Source organism: Diabrotica undecimpunctata, chromosome 9, assembly GCF_040954645.1.
Source record: "Diabrotica undecimpunctata isolate CICGRU chromosome 9, icDiaUnde3, whole genome shotgun sequence".
NCBI lineage: Eukaryota > Metazoa > Arthropoda > Insecta > Coleoptera > Chrysomelidae > Diabrotica > Diabrotica undecimpunctata.
In genome coordinates, this window is record NC_092811.1 from 88559519 (window position 1) to 88580687 (window position 21169).

Genomic DNA, 21169 nt, shown 5'->3' on the forward strand with positions numbered 1-21169 from the left:
AACAGTCGAAACAGTGGCGGCACCCGGCGAACGTGCTCTGAAGGAGGCGAAGACTGTCCTATCGAACAGAAAGACGATGGCCACCATTTTTTGGGATTCACAAGGGGTGATCTACGTCAACTACCTGGAGAATAGCAGAACAGTCACAGGGCTTTATTACGCCGAATTTTGGGCCGATTTGGCACTGAAATGCAAAAAATGACCCCATTTAGCGAAGAAAAAAGTGCTCTTCCACCATGACAATGGACCCGCTCATACCTCGGCTGTCCTCATGGCGAAATTTGTCGAATTGGGCTACGAACTGTTGCCCCATCCACCATATTTTCTAGATTTGATCCCGTGTGACCGATATAGAAGGTCATCGCCGCCACGGAAGCCTACTTTGCAGACCTCGAGAAAACGTATTTTTTTAGACGGGTCAAATGTATCGAGCTAAAAGTACACTATGTTGAGAAATAAATCGTAACTTGTTTGTAGGCTAAGTACTTATCGGACCGCCCTAGTATGTATGGAGAATCTGTAGAATTTTAAAAGGAAAATGGTACATGAATATTGTGAAATTGTAATTATTTTTAAATAAATATGTTGTAATCACAAAAGGATGTAATATATGACAAAAAAGGGGGGGGAACATATGCACTAGTACCAAAAATATTGGTTAAAAAAAACTGTAGGCAATTTGGATTTATATTCTGTTCAAAATAAATATGTAAATATGTGTATGTTTAATCGACTCAATGTGGTGTTTATAGACAAGAGTTTCTGTATGTTCTTAGAAAAAATGCAATACCTCATTGTATTACAAAATTGTAAATTAAATTTGTGACAAAGTCATAATATTCATAATCTTCATGTCTTATTCCACTGGATATGTGTACAAACATGTGAGTATGTGGTCTATAGAAAAATATTTAATAAAATTTTTGAAGTATGCAGAGTGCAATATTTAAAAAAAATTAATTTTAGATTTTATGGATTAGAGCTTAACATACAGTGTGTAAAAGCCAAATGGAATAAATTCATTATTTAGGTTACTGTACATATTTATAAAAAATCCCGAAACACGTCAAATTTAAATTATAACTTGACATTCTTTAACATGAAAATGCAACCCCTACCTTCAACCCCCTTAGAATGACAGATACAACCCCCAATTTTTAAAATAGGAAGTATAGGCTTGTGATATATCGTTTGAAAGGTCTTTTCATTCTCCATTCAAAAATGTTGTCTCTTTCAAGTTTATTAAGATTAATTAAGATAAAATAAATTAAAATCATGTGGTTACCGAAATTCGCTACAATACAATCAAAAACTAAAATGTAATGCAAAACGTAATAAAATGTAGAACACGAAAAAGAACTATGAATGTTAATGAAGTAGATGTTCAAAATGTTCACCGCGAACGTCTTAGCAATATCCTAATCTCAAATAAAACTGTCTTCTAACATTATTTAACATAACAGGCGTGATCGACCTAATCGCAAGCGTTATTCGTTCTTTTAAGTCATTTAAATCAGAAGGTTTAGTTTTATACACATGGCTCTTCACATATCCCCATAAAAAGAAATCTAATAATGTAAGATCAGGTGATCGCGCTGGCCATTCAATCGATCCTCGCCTCCCTATCCACCGATTGGGAAATATTGTATCGAGGTACTGCCGGACATTAAGTTGGTAATGTGGTGGTGCTCCATCCTGCTGAAACCATATCGTATTCGCTGGAACTTGAAGGTTTCCTGGATCAGGATATAAATTTGCCAACGTTGGAATGACATCATTTTGAAGTAGTGCCAAATAATTGTTGCCATTCAAGTTGCCCTCAATGAAAAAGGGACCAATGATATTGTTTCCTACAATCCCTGCCCAAACATTAACCTTTTAAGGGTATTGAGTGTTCTTCTCTCATCCAGTGAGGATTTTCCGTGGCCCAGTAGCGGCAATTTTGCCGATTAGCATGACCGTTAAGTGAAAAAGTACACTCATCAGAAAACATAACGTCTTCTAATTGGATAATATTGTTATCCAACATGTCCATCATTTGCTCACAAAAAAAAGTTCTATCAAAATCGTCTTCCATGAGCTCCTGAGTAGGTATTATTTTATAGGGATGCAATTTGTTTTCTTTTAATATGTTTACTATCGATGTATGGCTAGCATTGAATGTAGTGGATGCCTGTCTACTCGATGTATGTGGATTTTCCTGAAACTCAAGCAACACATCTAATTTGAGTTCATCACTCAGTGCATTGGCAGCTGCTTTTTTTATCTGCCTTACATGACCAAACTCGCGAAACTGCTTCTCTATTTTACTTATTGTTCCTTGGGATATAGGCGGTAAATTAGGAAATTTCTCATGAAATAGGCGAGTTACTTCCTGTTGTGTTCGGGTGTTATCTCCGTAACCAATCATTTGTAACACTGTTATTTTATGCATTTCCGTTAATCTAACCATTTTTCAGAATTGAATTGAACGAACTTTTTACTTAAATTAAAATACTGACAACTTAAATAAAACAATTTACTAATGCGTGTTAAAATACCGTTGCCACGGAAATTCTTTAAACTTTTTTAATGGTTACCATCTAAAAACCACATTGCTATGGTTTTTGTTCACTTTCTCATTATCAAGACCTAAACGGGAAATAAGTTTTGAGTATATTTTAGCGAATTTCGGTAACCAAATGATTTTAATTTATTTTATCTTAATTAATCTTAATAAACTTGAAAGCGACAACATTTTTGAATGGAGAATAAAAAGACCTTTCAAACGATATATCACAAGCCTATACTTCCTATTTTAAAAATTGGGGGTTGTACCTGCCATTCTAAGGGGGTTGAAGGTAGGGGTTGCATTTTTACGTTAAAGAATGTCAAGTTATAATTTAAATTTGACGTGTTTCGGGATTTTTTATAAATATGTACAATAACCTAAATAATGAATTTATTCCATTTGGCTTTTACACACTGTATATAAAATGGAAGTAAACAACGATTATTTGTGTTATGAAATATATATTTTAAGTCATGTAAAATAAGTGTAATAAGTAATAATATTATCTTTTTATTCTTTCTGGGTAGAAAATTTTTTCATGTTGTGACTGGCTGTAGGGCACTTGCCTATGCCATTAAAACAAAAAAAAAATTGTGAGCTGATGATAAACATGAAGAGTTGTAGTAATATACGAGTGAAAAATCAAAACGTGAATATTTGGGTGGTTATATGTATAGAACATAAATTTATGATAGAGAAAACTGAAAATGCTGATGGGAGATACTTTGAGAACTATCAGAGACGGTTGGAGGAGGAGATAAGTAAATGAAAAAATTTATAATTGTGTGTGGAATGATTATTAACCAAATTTAGAGGGAGGCTAAAATGGAAATGTGAAGATTAGATGTTGCCACAGTAAGGAAAAAGTTAATATGATGATTATAAAAGGGGGTGTGTACGGCTGAGCTAAATTGAAAACATTAGAAATGGTAGGAAAACTCAGATATACTGAAAAAGAGTGATAGGCTGAATGTTTGTAATAAGTGAAATTGAATAATGTTTATATTTTGAAGAACAAACAGGATAGATACAAATGGAAAAGAAAGGTATTGGCCAAGTAGTGATGAGAAAACAATGAATTGTAAAAAGGAGAATGGAACAAAGATTAAAAAAATAAATGTCGGTATATGGGAGTGAAGTAACGATTGAAAGAGAGGTCCGCAATTGGGGCTAGTCCTAATTCCTCTGACAATATCTAGATCTTCATACAGATATAAGCGGAGTATGTTTTTATCTTGAATGTTATGAATCAAAGATACACCGTCTGAAATGTTTAAATGATGTTTATTAACTTTGAGATGATGAGAGAAGGCGGAAGTGTTGTCACGTTTGGAGTGTTCTGCTGATCCGGTGGATAATGATCTAAATCTTCTTTCGATAGAGGAAGCACAGTCGGAACATAACAGTATATACACTTCACTTCGGTTCATGTAGTGAATTGTATTTCGGTGTTGGTTTAACTTTTCTTGAGGGTATTATTGACTTAAAAAAAAATGTGAATATGATCATCAGAACTCAAAAGAACGTATTTAATCTTTCCAGAAATGAACGAATAGTGAAAAGGCAATGACCTGTAAGAGGGTGAAACTGAAGAGTTAGATCTAAAAGGCTGACTATTGAAGAACTGCTTATGAAAAAGAGTTTTATTTTAAAAATTATTCTACAATCGAATGCTCTCCTTCAATATATTCCCCTTCCCTCGCCAAACACCGTTAAATGCGTTTTTTCCATTAGTCAAAGCAATGCTGGAAGTCTTCTTTTATTAGAGCTTTTAGGAGCTCCGCCGTTTTTCGCTTCACCTTTTCCATCGGCTCGAACCGGATTCCTTTTAAGGCAGACTTGATCTTCGGAAACAGGAAAAAGTCACAGGGTGTTAAATCAGGCGATTACGGCGGGTGTTCGAGCACTGAAATGTCTCTAGCGGCTAAATAACGCTTCACAGACAGCGCGTTATGGGCAGGTGCGTTGTCCTAGTGCAAGATCCACGGCTTGTTGTTCCACAACTCCGGCCGGTTCTTACAAACTCACTCTCGCAGCGTTGCCAAAACTTTCAAATAGTAAGTTTGGTTTACAGTTTGACCCTCTGGAACCCATTCAGCCACCACGTTGCCGTTAATGTCGAAAAAAACGATTAGCATGGCTTTAAATTTTGATTTCGACATCCTTGCTTTTTTCATTTTTGGCGATGCAGGAGTTTTCCAGTGCATGGATTGTCGCTTAGTTTCAACATCGTATTTTAATATCCAGGTTTTATCGCAAGTGATGATGTTATATAGGTACATAGGTATGTTAAATAGGTACGCACCCACTAATACTACGGCCACTTGTTATAGAAAACGATGTCATCGAAGCAGTTAACGAATTTGTATACCTGGGAACGTTCGTCAATACTGAAAATGACACTACCGCAGAGATAAACCGCAGAATTTGCACGGCTAATAGATGCTATTTTGGGCTTAATCTTCTTTTTAAATCTACAGTTATATCAAGAAATACAAAAGTAAAACTCTACAAAACAATAATACGCCCAGTCCTAACATATGGTTCAGAAACCTGGACTTTAACAAAAAGCAAGGAAAACATGTTAGGATGTTTCGAAAGAAAAATACTAAGGCGAATCTATGGAGCGGTAAATGAAAATAGTGTCTGGAGAAGACGATACAACTTCGAACTCTATAGAATATACCAGGAACCAGATATCGTAAAACACATTAAGATAGAACGTCTGAGGTGGGTAGGCCATGTAATGCGGATGGAGCAAATCGACCCAGCTAGAAAAACGCTCCTTGATAGACCCATTGGTCAAAGAAGAAGAGAAAGACCCAGAACAAGATTCATAGATAACATAGATCAAGATATGAGAAAGGCGAAGGATAGGAACGACTAGAAAAAATTCTTGGGGAGGCTAGGACCGACACAGGGTTGTAAAGCCAAAATGATGATGATGTTTTTCATTATTTCAGGCTCTTCATGTAACCTCTCAAGAAAATCTGAGCAGATCTGTTGACGGACGAGCTTTTGGTCAAGGGTCAAATTTTTTGGGACCAACTTCGCACAGACTTTCTTCATGTTCAATTCGTCATGTAAAATTCTTCTGACAGTTTCTTTATCGGCGTTTACAGTCTCAGCAATCATCCAAATGCTCATACGATGATCTCTGCGCACAATTTCATTTATTTTGGTCACTGTTTGCGGAGTTGAAACAGAGACAGGTCGACATGGACATTGGTCATCTTCGGCGCTCTCTCGGCCTTCAGAAAACCGTTTATACCATTCGAAAACGCGCGCACGAGATAGAAAATTCTCACCATAGGCCTCTTTCAACAAATTATAGTACTCAGTCGGAGTTTTTTTTAATTTAACGATAAATTTCACATTAATCCGTTGCTCATGTTTTTCGTCACACATTGTTATCGGCACGAGAAAAAAACACGTTCTTTTCTAACGTCTACAGAAAAATACTACTACAGCGACAAAAGCGTGTTTTCGCACTGAAAGAGTAGACACTTCCAGCTATCCGATGCTGCATTCGTTTCCCACTCTTCCCCTCTAGGACGCCTTCTGCGCGCGCAGTCTCATTAGTTAATAGCCAGACCTCGTATGTTCTCTTTTTCGAATGAATATATCGATAATGTTTGGGTTATAGCCATTGTTGATTGTTATTTGTTTGATTAAAAATGTAATCCTTTACCATCGACCCAGTGTCTTAATAATTATAATGTTCGTTATTCAAATTATGTAATATATATAAGGGTCATCTGACATCATTATCTGGCTAGTTCCAACTACTTTATAGACGTAAGTATTAACCACATTTTTAATTTACCAGTCAAAATTTTAACCTTTTGTTTTCATTTTTAAGTGGTTATATGTATTTGTAGGTTTTTCACTGATGATGCTCTGATAGGATCGAAAATGATCATTACAGAGTATTAAGTAAATGTGTTACAGGTTTTGCGCGTGAAGGAGAGACTTCCAATGATGTCTCAGCTTATTCTATTTTGGTTTAGTTTTGAAGTAGGTCTTTGGGCCAGGTCCTATCTAGTCTTCTTGTGGCTGGACCATTGTTGAATAGTTCCCTTACTAGCTCATTTTTATGGTGAATGGTAAGTTCATTTTATGACTCCGTGGTTCGATGGATTTCTTCTCTGATGAAAGGAATCTTTAAGTCGTAGTGAAGTGTTTGATTACTTATGTACCATGGTGCATCCACTATCGATCTTAGCACTTTAGACTGGAATCTTTGGATGATATTCAGCGACGTTGGCTTTGCACAGCAACATAGGTGTAGTCCGTAGAACCAGATAGGTTTGAGTATGGCTTTGTAGAGAATTTTGTTTTGGATGTTAAGTTTTGATTTACGTCCAAGAAGCCAATACATTTGCCGAAATTTTAAGTCGAGCTGTCTTCTTTTGGTCTGGATATGTTTCTTCCAAGTGAGATGTTGGGCAAGATGGAGGCCAAGGTATCTAGCGTCTGTTACTGTTGGTATTCTCACATTTTCCATCCTTACAGGTGGGCATATGTTGTGACGGTTGGTAAATGTTATTTGAGCTGATTTTGTTTTATTCACTTTTGTTCTCCATTTCGTATACCAATCACTGAGTATGTTCAGATGATGTTGCAGGTTTTGTGAGGCTTGTATGGGATCTTCATTTACAGCTAGTATGGCTACGTCGTCAGCAAAGGAAGCGATTGTAGTATTATTAGTCTCTGGTATATCGGCTTGTGTAGAGTGAGAAAAGCACGAAAATGATCTGAAAATTTATAAATCCATTTTTGAACAATTAAAAAAAAATTAATAATAAAATTTTATATCATTTTGCGAAAAGAAGTTTTTACTTCATTGTTTTCAAGTTTTTTTGGTATACAGCCAACCACTGGGAATTTCCCTTTTAAATTTTAAAAACACTAATATTCTAGTAGGTAATGCAGGAAAAGTTATCATTGATGAACGAAAACAAACATAAAGAGCAATATAGATCAAGAACGACCTCTAATTTTAAAATCTTAAGTTCTTCATGCAATAAAATCAGTCAAAACCAAAAAAGCAACTGGATCAGACAACATTCCAGCTGAACTCTTAAAAATGACAGAGGATCGGATCAGTGCTCTAGTTAAGCTTTTTAATGGTCTATGTACTACTGCTGAAATACTCAAGGAGTAGCTGAAGTCTGTTTTTATAGCAATTTTAAGAAACAGCGGACAAAATTATGCGACGATGAGCCACACATTGAAAATTTTACTTCGCTTTATTCATGGAAGAATAAGAAGTCATTGCGAAAGCGACCTAGATGAAAACCAGTTTGGACTTAAGAATGCTCTGGGCACCCATAAATCACTTTTTGACTTAAATGTCTACCCCCAACCAAGATAAAGATGTTAATGTGGCTCTCATCGATTACGAAAAGGTTTTCGATAGGGTAAAGTCTGGAATGCTTTTGAACATATTAAGAACAAAAAAAATTGATGGTAGAGATCTATGTATCATAAAAAACTTATATTGAAAGCTGTCAGGCCACAGGTCCGGACGAAATACCCGTTGAACTTATTAAGGTGATGAGTGAATGAGCACAAAGGAGTTAACTGGACTGTTTAACGCCATATACGATTCAGGTAATATCCCAGAGGAATGACTATTGTCAACATTTATAACACTACCAAAAAAACGATATGCGAAAACGTGCAAAGATGAGTCATGCGCTTAAGATTTTTCTTAAAATCATACATGCCAGAATTTACAAAAAATGCGAAGAAAATGTCGGTGAAATGCAATTTGGATTCCGCAATTCCATGGATGCACGTGAAGCAGTTTTCACCTTACAAGTCCTACTTCAGAGATGCCGCGATGTCAGTTGTGATATCTATATTTGTTTTATTGACTACGCCAAGACATTTGACCGTTGTCAACACCAGAAAATGTTCGCCGCCCTACAAAGAGTAGGATTGGATGAGAAGGACATTCGGATCATCATGAATTTATACTGGAACCAGCGTGCTCAAGTCAAGGTCGAAGACCAACTGATCGACCAAGTGAAGATCATGCGAGGAGTAAGTCAAGACTGTGTGCTCTCGCCGACTCTTTTTAATATATACTCTGAGAAAATTTTTACTGACGCCCTCACAAACCTAGAGATGAGAATCCGAGTGAACGGTGAATACATAAATAATATCCGCTACGCCGATGACACTGTGTTACTAGCAACCAGCCTAAATGATCTACAAGCCTTATTAGACCGAGTGAGAACTGTGAGCATAACGTACGGACTAGACCTTAATATTAAGAAAACTAAATTCATGGTTGTCAGCCGTGCAAAGTTAGATCCCGGGGCACTGATGGCAGGTAGCAAAGAGATCCAGGGAGTTGACAGATTCACTTACCTCGGAACTACCCTCAACTCACAATGGGACTACGCTCAAGAGATTAGATCCAGAATTGAAATGACACGGTCTACATTTATAAAGTTGAGATCCTTGCTGTGCTGCAGTGATCTCAGCTTGGGAACCAAGATGCGGATAGTGAGGTGCTACATTCTTTCAGTGTTATTATATGGAGTTGAAGCCTGGACACGACGCAAGCCACAGAAAAGCGGATTGAAGCCTTCGAGATGTGGATCTACAGGAGGATACTAAAAATATCGTATGTGGACCATGTCACCAACGTTGAGGTCCTACAGCGCATGAGAAAAGAAAAAGAAGTGCTAATTTTAGTGAAACAACGTAAGCTTGAGTACCTCGGGCACGTGATGCGGAACGAAGAAAAATATCTAATTCTTCAATTCGTTATGTAGGGTAAAGTATTTGGTAGTGGCAGGAGAGGACCGGGACGCCGTCGTATCTCGCGATTAAAAAACCTCCGACAATGGTTTGGAATCACCTCCGCGGAACTGTTTCGCAAAGCAGTCAACAAAACCATGATAGCCTTGATGATCGCCAACATCCGGACCGAATAAGGCACTGAAGAAGAAGAGTCGATCTAAGACTAATCAACGAATGTTAAATTTAAAGAGGTGTCAGTCAGGGATGCATTCTACTCCCGCTAATTTTTAATCATTCTTTGAAAGATAAAGATTTTGAAGTGAAAAACAATAATGAACTTATTAATAATCTTAGATTCGCTGTTATCTTATGCGATAAGTGCTCAGGTCCTTTAAGGATTGTTGCATTGCGTAAAAACGACAGAAAGAGAAATGGGTCTAAAAATGAATGGTCAATATCTCATCCTTGACCAATCACAATACTCTGAGTGACAACACTCATATCTTAGCCCCTTCTTTCTTTGTCCAATTCTATTTTTCTGTCTCCTCATTCCGTCCTATTCTACAAACAAAATATCTAGCGGTCTCTTGTTGATATAAAATCTACGTCATCATAGACCATTAGGCATAACCAAAATTGAAATCTATCGTTTCGGCTGGCTAGAAAATAGCTTACCCAACTTTTTTATTCTAAACAATTTATGCAAATATTTCTTACTTAGTACTAATATTTTCTACAGTTACAACTGCTTATAAATAAATTTTAATATTAGGAAAATCCCGAAACCGCATTTTTATTTTCAATGTTCATTGTTTCGTAAAATTCTTATACTTCAATTTGTCCTTTGAAATCTTTTAAGGATTATTAGTTCTTGAAATTGCTTTAATTACTGTAACGCAGTTTTCATTGGAGTACAATAATATATTCTTATTTATATCGAGAATCATAACAATATATATATATATATATATATATATATATATATATATATATATATATATATATATATATATATATATATATATATATATATATATATATATATATATATATATATATATATATATATATAATCAAGAGTCGCGAAAGGGTTAAATAGAATTTGGCACTCAGAGAACAATAATATTTCAATGGATAACAATTACAAAGGTTCACTGGAACATTATTTGCCCATTTGAAATTTGCCTGCTGAATAACTGTAATAAATGATTAATACCACAATTTATTTTAATTAGATTAATATGACAGTCGATTGTTTTTTTTTTAGGCGGGTGGCAGACCAGCACCTACTATCCGAAGAGATGAAAGAACTACTTAAAGAACTAGAAAAAGAAAGCAAGCAATAAACAAGCCAAATCAAATATGAAACCTAATAATATTGACATATCCCCATATCCTCGAAACAATTCCAAATGTGACAAATAAGTGTATAACTTAATATTCGACAAAAATAAACCTTGCAGTTTGACTTATGCTTCGAAGCTTTTGCTTATTTCAGTTGCAAAACGATGTCTAAAACAAAATTTGGTCCATTCAGCACTTTCCTTTTTAGGAAAAAACGCCATTTTTCAGACAAGATTAATATTACTACAATTCGTAACTAGCATTAACTCAAATTCAATGTTATATATTTTTAAAGCAATGTATATTTTAAATTTTTATTTATGTATTTATTTATAAGCTATTTTTGGAGGAATTCTTCAAAATTGGAAAATGTTATAGTCAAATATTTTTGCTTGCTAGGTTTTACAACTCAAAGCTTTAAATACGAACAATTTTGAAGGATTTTCAAGAGTTTCGATCAAGGGCGGCTATGGGTAAAAAAGGGCAAGATTTTACTTTTTGTTTTCAGGATGTAATAAAAAAGTTGCTAAATGCAAAATGCTAAATGGGGGGCTGTCTCCGGAAAAGTGCCCTCTAGCGCCGCTCTTGAAACCGACGTACTTATAGAAAGATAATGTTAAGTTAGTAACACTAACTTACAATAATTTTGAGAGTATTTATGCTGATAATTATTTGTTTTTGTTATAGCTGTTATTTTTATATATATGTATATGCTTTATTGTAAGTTAAGGTTACATGTTTGTATAAAATGAACGAAAGCAAGAATGACGATTTTTTAGATTTAAATAATGTTATTTAGCTTCTATGGATAACGTTTTTTTGTAAAATTACTTCCCTTCAGTTTGTTTTTGTTATTTGCAAAAAATCAGGTTAGTGGTTTTTCCTGTTGCTCGTATTGGATAAAATAAATTGAATGGAAGTAATTCATTTCATATTATTTATTCTCAATCAATGTGAAATACCTGAATATTTAACCTGTGTATCTGAAATATTACAGATAATAAAGCTTTCAATATATACTTTTGTCTTTTATTTGTTTTTTATCGTCAATCCCGGCCTACTGTTGCTTTATATATCTACAAAAGGAATCTGGCCGTGTGTATATATATATATATATATATATATATATATATATATATATATATATATATATATATATATATATATAATCTGGCTCCTGTGAATAAGCACATGTCAATTTTAGTAAATTTTTCAGGAGAGTCGAAACAATGTTTACGGGATCGTGGAAAATCGCAGAATAACGTTTAAACATTCAAAAGCACTTTTTTGGCGAGAACAAGAGACTATTATTGGATAAAAATATAACGAGTTACATTAAATTAAGTTTTAGAAGAGATTGAATGACTTATCCGTATATTCACGGTTGTACTATAGGTGTGAATTTGAGGTATCTCAAGATATCTTAAATAGTTAAATGTATTAGGCACATTTAGGTGTGATTTATTTGCTTACATCTAAAATAATTACACAAAATTTTAATCAAAATATTTTATTATAAACCAAAGTAGCACAAAAAATATCTAAATATCATCAGGATCGACTTCCACTAAATCGGGGTCGATGTCAGGAACATCAGCTACCAACAACTCTTGATAAAATGGCCAAAATTGTTTATCTATGAAAGGCAAAAGTTCCATAAGGTTTTTCTTCTTCTCTTTGCTTATCGGAACTGGCCCATCATGGAGCTTTAGTAGTTGAAGCTGGGTTGATTGTTTTCCTCTTCTTCTGTAGTTGACAGACTTAAATTCTTCTTCATTATTAAGTGACGACTTGAAATACAGAGTTGTAAAATTATCTGCAGAATAACGTGCCCACTGCAGATCTTTCCAAAGAAACTTTTCCCCACTCTCAGTTACTTTTTTTTTGTATCAAATCAGTTTTCAATAATGCTGCAAAATTGTGAAAATCATTGGATTCCATTACTTTTACTATAAAAGAATTCTTTTGTTTACAGATTCTTATAAGTTGTACCCAATCATACGGATGGTTAATTTTCATTGTAGTTTTCTTCTTCTCCTTTTCAATAACAGAATGATCTGCATCACATTCCATATGTGTATGACCACTTACAAGAAACTTGTGATCAATATACTCTATTGTACTTTTGTTTTTCAAAACGCTCATAAACATTGCTGACACGTGACTGTTTTTATTCTGGGCCTGGCATGTATACGAATATAAACATACTCTTTTTATGGTTCATGGAAGATCCATAAGATGTCGGTACAAACATGAGGCAATTTGATTTCCTCCTCTGGCTGAAACAGACTCATTCCAAATATAGCAAGTAGCTATACCAGTAACTAAATTGTGGACAGTTAGATTGTAGGTCCAGAGTTGCCGTTTGTAAAATGAAATATATGTTTTTAAATACGGAGTTGGCAAACATTGTTGCAAATCAAAAGCAAATACTGCAGTTGTCGGATCATTTATGGCTAAAGTTTTATCACTTGACTTTGCGTTATACGCTTCTTGAGCTGCTACGTGATGCTTTTTCTGCTCTAAGATTAAGTTTTCCTTTTCAGTTTCTTCTGCATATGATATTTTAATTGCTAAACTATCGCATTTAGAACACGTATCTTTTTGGGGCTTTTTAAATTTGAGCCCTAGTTCATGGAATTTTGCAGAGTAGATTGTCATTGAAACACAATTTTTTATTTCAGTGTTCTCTTTATAAAGGCGATACATTTTGGCGATAGTCAAATCAGATTGTAAGTATAATTTAGATGTTGTTTGTCTACAATAATGACTCTCGTATGCAGGAAAGCTTCTGATATGTGCAACGACTTCATTTAAAACTTGTTCTGACCATTTATTTTTCGGTGAATTCAGACCTCTTTGATCGTCTATAATTATCGCAGACACCGACGAGTGTCTGTTTACTATAATTTGGTTTATGAAGGCATTTGTTTCACCAAACGTAGCAATTAAACATTTCTTGCAAATTTTTTCTCGCTTCCCATTAACACAAACTTCATATTTACATGAAAATTTTCGTACTCTGTCAGAATTACTTCGTACTCGAATAGTTTTTTTATCCACTATACAAATTAAAGAGGATATAAAATTTGCTCTTCTATTACGGTCCTTAAGTTGCCAGTATTCATTAAAAAGTGAACGTCTTGTGTCATCAGAAAACCTTATTTTACACTTAAGGCGGCAGTCGTTTAACGGGTTCATTGTGCTTGCTGCTATTGTTTTCCCCTTTTCTGTTAAATATAACTTGCCTGTATTTCGTAATACTTTAGCTAGTTTTCTCTGTTTTCTGGATCGACTTGTTTTTTCATTGCCTCTACATTTAGCTAAAGGAGTAGGAACGTCTTTATTCTTTTTCCTTCGAACTGCTGTTGTTTCGCCATCGCTTTCTACGCTGCTATTTAAATCTGAATGGCAGGTAAAGTTCGGATCATCTATACTGTTATCACTAAGATTTAATTCGGTTTCATTTTCGACTCTGTTTTCAAAATTGTTATTAACTGTCGTTTGTAATTTTTCGCCCGTATCTGTTACAGGGTTTGTCAACTCTTTAGTATTTTCTAAAAAATAATCTTCCAGCATGCTCCGTGATTTATACGAAATATCATTATTTTGTATTGGTTGTGCAGCAGAATAATGAGTTATATTGCCATTATTCTGTACGTCCGACCAATTTTCCATTACGTGGAATTGAGTATTTTCTGACAAAATTTCTCTAGTTAATTCATTCTGATTAAACTGGAACTCTGCATTTAAATCATGCTCTAAATCATGCACTACCTGAATATTTTGTAGATCCTCTTGACACGGAACATTCTCTTTCTGGCTACATCCAATCTGGACTAGGCTATGCTTCTCAATCCATGAATAGGTTCTGGACAAAGGTGTTTCCTCTATATCTGAAGAACTCGGTAGAGGTATACATTGGTTTTCATCATTATCAATATTTCCTAAAAAGAAACGTTATGAGAATTTTTAAATAAACTTTTTAAAAAAATTTTACACAACATGACGAAGATTTCAAATGACAAAATAAAAAATTTCGGCTTAAAAAACTAACAAAGATGATGAATAATATTTTTCTCATTTTCTGAAATGTTCTAATTGCAAATAAACAAAAATATTAATAGTATCAGTGTTACTTACCAAATTGATGGTTTTGATTATTACACAGGCTCAAAATAAATGCTGTTCTATTGTTCATTATTCCAATAATTATAAAAACAAACTGATTTAGGTATTTACGAAGTAACACAATATAATTATTCCAACTGTTATAGATAGACATAAACTGAACCGATTAAATTTCAAAGATACTAAGTTCCATATTTTTATGGCTTACGGCGTCATAAACATCTTTTGACGAGAGACGTCACTACCTCTACAGAGGTAGTGACGATGCATGGCGTGAGAAAAGAATGACAAAGAATAACATTTACATTTTACAACATGGATAAAATGCCTACTATAGAAGTTTCAAGTGAACCCAGTCCGTTAAATCGCGTGGTGAATAAGCAAATAACTGTACTTATCGGCTTGTTTCCAATTCGCAAAAATTTATTGAAACCATATAACACTAGTTATTCTGTTACGTTTTGTAATTTTCGAGATGTTTGAATTTTCACATGCTCATAATTCTCTAGATTTAAAAATATTGGACTTATTTGTTTATTCACAGGCTGGGGAAATACATTTTAACGTTAAGTACATAATATCCCAGTTTTGATAATATATATATATATATATATATATATATATATATATATATATATATATATATATATATATATATATAGGAAGATCTTAAGAAGAGAAAAATAACGAATGTCAACTCAGAAATACTCCTTTAGAATAACATAGAATCCTTCGAAATAAAACAAGCTATGGCACTACTAAAGAACAATAAGGCTCGAAGCCCAGACGGAATACTTGTAGAAATGTTGAAGGAGGGAAGCGAAATTATTATTCTCGAAGAATTGAAAATTTTTTTTCAACGAATGTCTTCACAAAGGAGAAGTCCCAGATGATTGGAATGAAAGTTTGACAATACTTCTCTTCAAAGGAGACAGGAGAGATCTGAAGAACTATAGGCCAATCTCCCTGCTGTCCCAAATGGGAATACATACATTAAAGAAAAACAAACTTCCGAAATTACTAGAAGAATAAGGTTAGTGTGGGCAGAATTTGGAAAACTGAGTTGGATCTTGAAAAGCACTAAAATAGATCAATATTTGAAAATCAGAATTTACGATCAGTGTATCCTCGCTATATTTAAAAACAAGAGTCTTCAACCAATGTATACTACCTGTTCTCACCTACGGTTCTCAAACTTGGACGTTCACAAAGGAAAACATGGAAAAAATAGCAAAGACCCAAAGAGCCATGGAAAGGCAAATGCTGAACATCGGGCAATCAGACAAGAAAAGAAATACTTGGATCCGCAACAAAACAAAAGTGACCGATGTATTAACGCAGATAGCAAAACTTAAGTGGAAGTTCGCTGGACATACCATAAGACAGAAAGACGACAGATGGAATAAGATGATTATACACTGGAGACCATATAGTTACAAACGAAAAAGAGGAAGGCCACAAATGCGATGGTCAGATGACTTGAAGAAACACGCAGGCCCTAAATGGATACAAACTGCCTACAATATAGAGACGTGTAAGAAGGAAGAGGAGGCCTATGTCCAAAATTGGACAGCAAGGGCTGTATAGATAGATAGTATCCTCGCTATACTCACGTGTGGTTTACAGACGTGGACACTCACCAAGTCTAATATGGATAAAATAGTAAAGGCACAAAGAGCGATGGAAAGATCAATGCTCGGGGTGAGACTTTAGACAAAAAATAAACTTGGTTAGAAGCAAAACCAAAGTAAAAGGTTCAGGAGAACATGCTGCCAAATTAAAATGCAGCTTCGCAGGACACAATGCCCGACTGAAAGAAAAAAGATGGGACCACGAAATACAACAATGGAGACCATGGTTAGGAAAGAGAAGCAGAGGAAGACCTCAAATGAGATGAGCTGATGACATTAATAAGATCGGAGGACACAACTGGAAGCAAGTGGCGTAAAATAGAAAAGACTGGATTGATTTTGGACATAGGAGGCCTATGTCCAAAGTTGGATTACTTAAAGCTGAAGAAGAAGAAGACATATATTATATATATATATATATATATATATATATATATATATATATATATATACATACATATATATATATATATATATATACATACATATATATATATATATATATATATATATATATATATATATATATATATATGTATATCTATATATATTTATATTTATATTTATATATATATATATATATACATATATATATATATATATATATATATATATATATATATATATATATATATATATATGTATATATGTATATATATATATATGTATATATATATATATATATATATATATATATATATATATATATATATATATATATATATATATTAAACTTAGAGCTAAGATTAGATTAATACTATTACAAAAATGAATAGTAAACTCAACAGTCTTCCGGGTTGAACCGCGTTGATTCTCATTGCGCCGAGCTTTCGACATCCTCTTTGATGTTTTCTTCAGAGCTTCTGAGTTCTTAGTCTCCCGAGTCCCCAGACCCTACTACACCGATCAACAATCAATGAACTACAGTTGTGCACTTGTTGCAACAAACTAAAAAAAACCTAGCCCTATCGAGAGATGTATACGTTAGGGCGATTAAGGCCTTTTCTGTTTAACCTAAAAATGGACAAAATTATCAACAGGATGCGAAATACAGCACTAGAATATAAAAGCATAAAGATTTTATTAGAAACCGTAAGATGGCAAAATACAAAGTACTCCATGTCTAAAAGAGGGCTAATGGTGCTAACATTTAATATATATATATATATATATATATATATATATATATATATATATATATATATATATATATATATATATATATATATATATATATATATTTACATATATATATATATATATATATATATATATATATATATATATATATATATATATATATTGACAAATGACATAATATTTTTTATAATACAAAAAATAACCTAAAATATTATATTATTTGTCATTTGCATAGACATATATGTAATACAAATAGACAGCGCTGCTATATATCCGCGACATCCGCGTTCCCCCAATGTGACAGAAAACTGACGCAAAGCAGTCAGACGATGGATTGACTACTACTGAAAACAAATTAAATAACTTTTGGCCGATCTATTTGAAATTTAGCACACTTTAATAACTTATTAACTGCCACAATTTTAAGTAGTAATATTTGTTACATGACATTATGCAAAAAAAACTTATTAACATTTATAAATTACTGCAAAATCAAAATTAATGCAAAATCTTGATGAATTTTTTATGTATTTTAATTTAGACACTCGCAAATTGAAGAATATTTTAAGATCTAAGAATTTTTATTTAAACCAGTTTTTTCTAAATTGCATAGGAAACGTTTTATCAAAGAATATAGACGCTGCTAAGAATATAGACGAAGAATATAAGCGTCTATATTCTTTGGTTTTATATACAAAAATGACTTTTTCACTTTTTAATATTGTTAAAAAAAAACAAAGCAAAATCAGCTGTAAGTCTTCACGGATTTTTCATCAGCTACTCCTCATATACCTATTAGAACTTTCAAATAGGTATCTGCATAAAATTTTTACGTGAAATCAATGATTTTTTCCCAGATATACTGGTAATAGTAGTGCAATCTCATCAGATGGTAAATAAATTGAAAGACATTATAATAACCTACTTTAAATGAAAAATATATAAACATAACGTTGAGCACCCAATAAAAAGCATTGATCATTAATCACTGAGGAAGAATCACAATCACATTTGATATAAATTTCAGGTTCATGGAGGTCCTACCCTCTTATTACACTGATACCACGGAAACTCATTTTTTTAATTCTAAACATGAATATAATTGTATCAACCCATAAAAACAGTATTTGGAAAATAAAGATAATTAAAGATCTTAATGTTTTAAAATCACAATAGATAGACATTTTTATGGCACATACACTATTTTTTAGAATTGTTTTTTAAAACTCTAGGTAATCATAATTAAAACTCTACATTTTATTGATAGTATAAATAAAAACTTACTATTTTATGTAGAATAGTCTCAATCTTCGATTTGTAGAAATAACTGCGTACCTACGCGTCATCGAGCAAAAAGACAAAAGAGGGAATATAAAGGTAGTGGGGGCAAAAATATTGTTAGACAGGAAGTGCCATCTTGAGAGGCCAAATTAAACAAGGAAAGAGAGTCTTTCCTTGTTTAAGAAATCAAATTTAGTTGGGTTATGTTATTATTTGTCCCAACTGTCACATGAAATCTTATTTATATTGAAGTTTTTTAACAATTGTTTCACATTTTAGACTGTTATCGTTAATATTTAATTAAAATCTTCTCGTCTAAGACACATTCTGAAAACTATTTTATAGCTACTGTTAATAAGTGTCGGAAAATTTAAATTTGGCGCATTCGCATTTCCGGATGTGTCCGCCATCAGAGGCCACTTTTTTGGTCGCCTTTTCATAACGATTAGATTCCCTCTTTTGTCTTTTTGCTCGATGCTACGCGTACACTACTTACTTTTAGGTTAGGGTGAGAGTAAATTTTAAATTTCATGGACGTATAAATTTACACTTCACCAACCAACTATTTTAAAAGATTTTAATATCCGATATCCGATATAAGGAGTTAACACACACCAGTATAAAAGCCTGTTAGAATATTATTGGTTATATGGATATGGGCATGGGAATCACATTAATGATACAACGTGTAGGAACACATAGGTATGTAGGGGAGAATAATTTAAATACCGTTTTGATTTAATATTTAATTATTACACTTTTCAAGTAAATAAAATAAGTAAAGCTCATAAGCATAAAGACACCTTTTAGAGATATTGTATTTGGTTATTATAGTTTTTAAACAATTTCAATAACTATTACCTACTTAATACTTGATAATCGTCTGTCGAGATTGGACATTGGATATTATTTGTTTGAACAATACAAAACAACATTTTTTTGCTGCCGATCATAAATCATGTGGAGTACCCTACCAAAAATCTGTAATACGAGGGCAATATCAGGAGAAATGTTCGTCGCTGTTGATACGAGGGTCGGTATATGAATTAGTCCCAATAATAATTTAGCTTTTATGTACTATAGGTACCTATTTGGAATAAAATTCATTAAATTTAATCTATATTTCTATCAAATAAAGAAAATCAAGTAAATATAAAAGTTGAATTATAATAACATAGATTTTTTTCGGTATTTTGTGGAAAGTGCAACATAAGTTATCAGGAAATTGGTTTTGTATAGATCAACCTCGTTGGGAATATCAGCCTAAATCTATGTTATAGAATTTGGGCAAATTGGAGTGTTGCTGTAAGCATATTTTGAGTGGTTGCCAAGTTCATACCGTATTTTACGGGACATATTTCCACGCCATCATTCCACAGGTAGGCTGAAATGATTACTAAAGCCATCCTGAAGGAATACAACATTAGTGCAATTTGTAGGCCTTGAACCACCTAATCGATAGGGGTAGCCAGTATTTATTGGTGATAAATACGCCGTGGGGAGTAAAAGAGCACTAGATATTGGTATCTGTACTCTGACTAAAACCTTTCTGGTCAAAGTGTTTTAATTTCATTTCATTTTTTTTATTACGTTGTTCTTCGTGGTTGTCTTCTTCGCCATTGATTTCCTCCACTTTATGGAGTTGGGAACACATCGCTGCATACCTCCGCTAATTTTATTGTAAGCACTTTGCTAATTGTTGATGTTCGTTAGCTCTATACCAATTTTAGCTTTAATTGAAAGTAGTACCTAGTGCGTTTTCAGTTCTTCATTTTTTTTATTGTTTATGTTCTACAACATTTACGTCTAAGCTCACGCGACACTTATAACTTGCGAATCATTTTTTGTGTGCAAGAAGCCCTATTAGCTTTGGCGCAACTAGTTACTGTATAGGTTTCATCTATTGTTTTTTAACCGGTTTATTTGTTCGATTTATTTTCTTCTCCTTCGCGTGCCATATTAGAATTATCCGACGTTGGCGATCACCATTGCGAAGGCTTCTCGATCTTCTGCAATATGAAGTTATTGTCCTGCATTTGATATCTGAGTCCATTCACGAATGTTTTTTAAAAGAAACTTGTTTTCTTCCTACACCTCTACAGCCCTTTATTTTGCCTTTAAGGATCAGTTGTAATATTTGATATCGACTTCCCCTTACTATATGTCCCAGATAAGACATTTTTCGATGTTTAACAGTCTTTAGCAGTTCTCTACCTTTGTTGACGCTCCATAGTACTTCTTCATTAGTTTTCCTTGCTGTCCAAGGTATCTTCAGCATTCGTCTATGAATCCACATTTCCAATGCTTCAATTTTGTTCATGATCGATACTTT

The 21169-nt window shown here is 33.5% G+C and overlaps 1 protein-coding gene across 1 annotated transcript; it reads right to left on the minus strand.

The window, feature by feature from the left end:
- Window positions 1–11853: 11853 nt before the first annotated feature.
- LOC140449729 (uncharacterized) lies at window positions 11854–14991 on the minus strand. Its single transcript, XM_072543049.1, has 2 exons — window positions 14798–14991; window positions 11854–14601 (listed from the first exon to the last, which is right to left on the minus strand). Exons 1-2 carry the CDS (start codon window positions 14937–14939, stop codon window positions 12875–12877), a joined length of 1869 nt encoding a protein of 622 aa, XP_072399150.1. The 5' UTR covers window positions 14940–14991; the 3' UTR covers window positions 11854–12874.
- Window positions 14992–21169: the final 6178 nt, after the last annotated feature.

Excerpts from the sequence above, each read along its gene's own strand:
- LOC140449729 (XM_072543049.1), bottom strand. The coding sequence starts at position 14,939 with ATGTCTATCTATAACAGTTGGAATAATTATATTGTGTTACTTCGTAAA. Across the intron at positions 14,602-14,797 it reads TAATCAAAACCATCAATTTG|GAAATATTGATAATGATGAA; the intron begins GTAAGTAACACT and ends GTTTCTTTTTAG.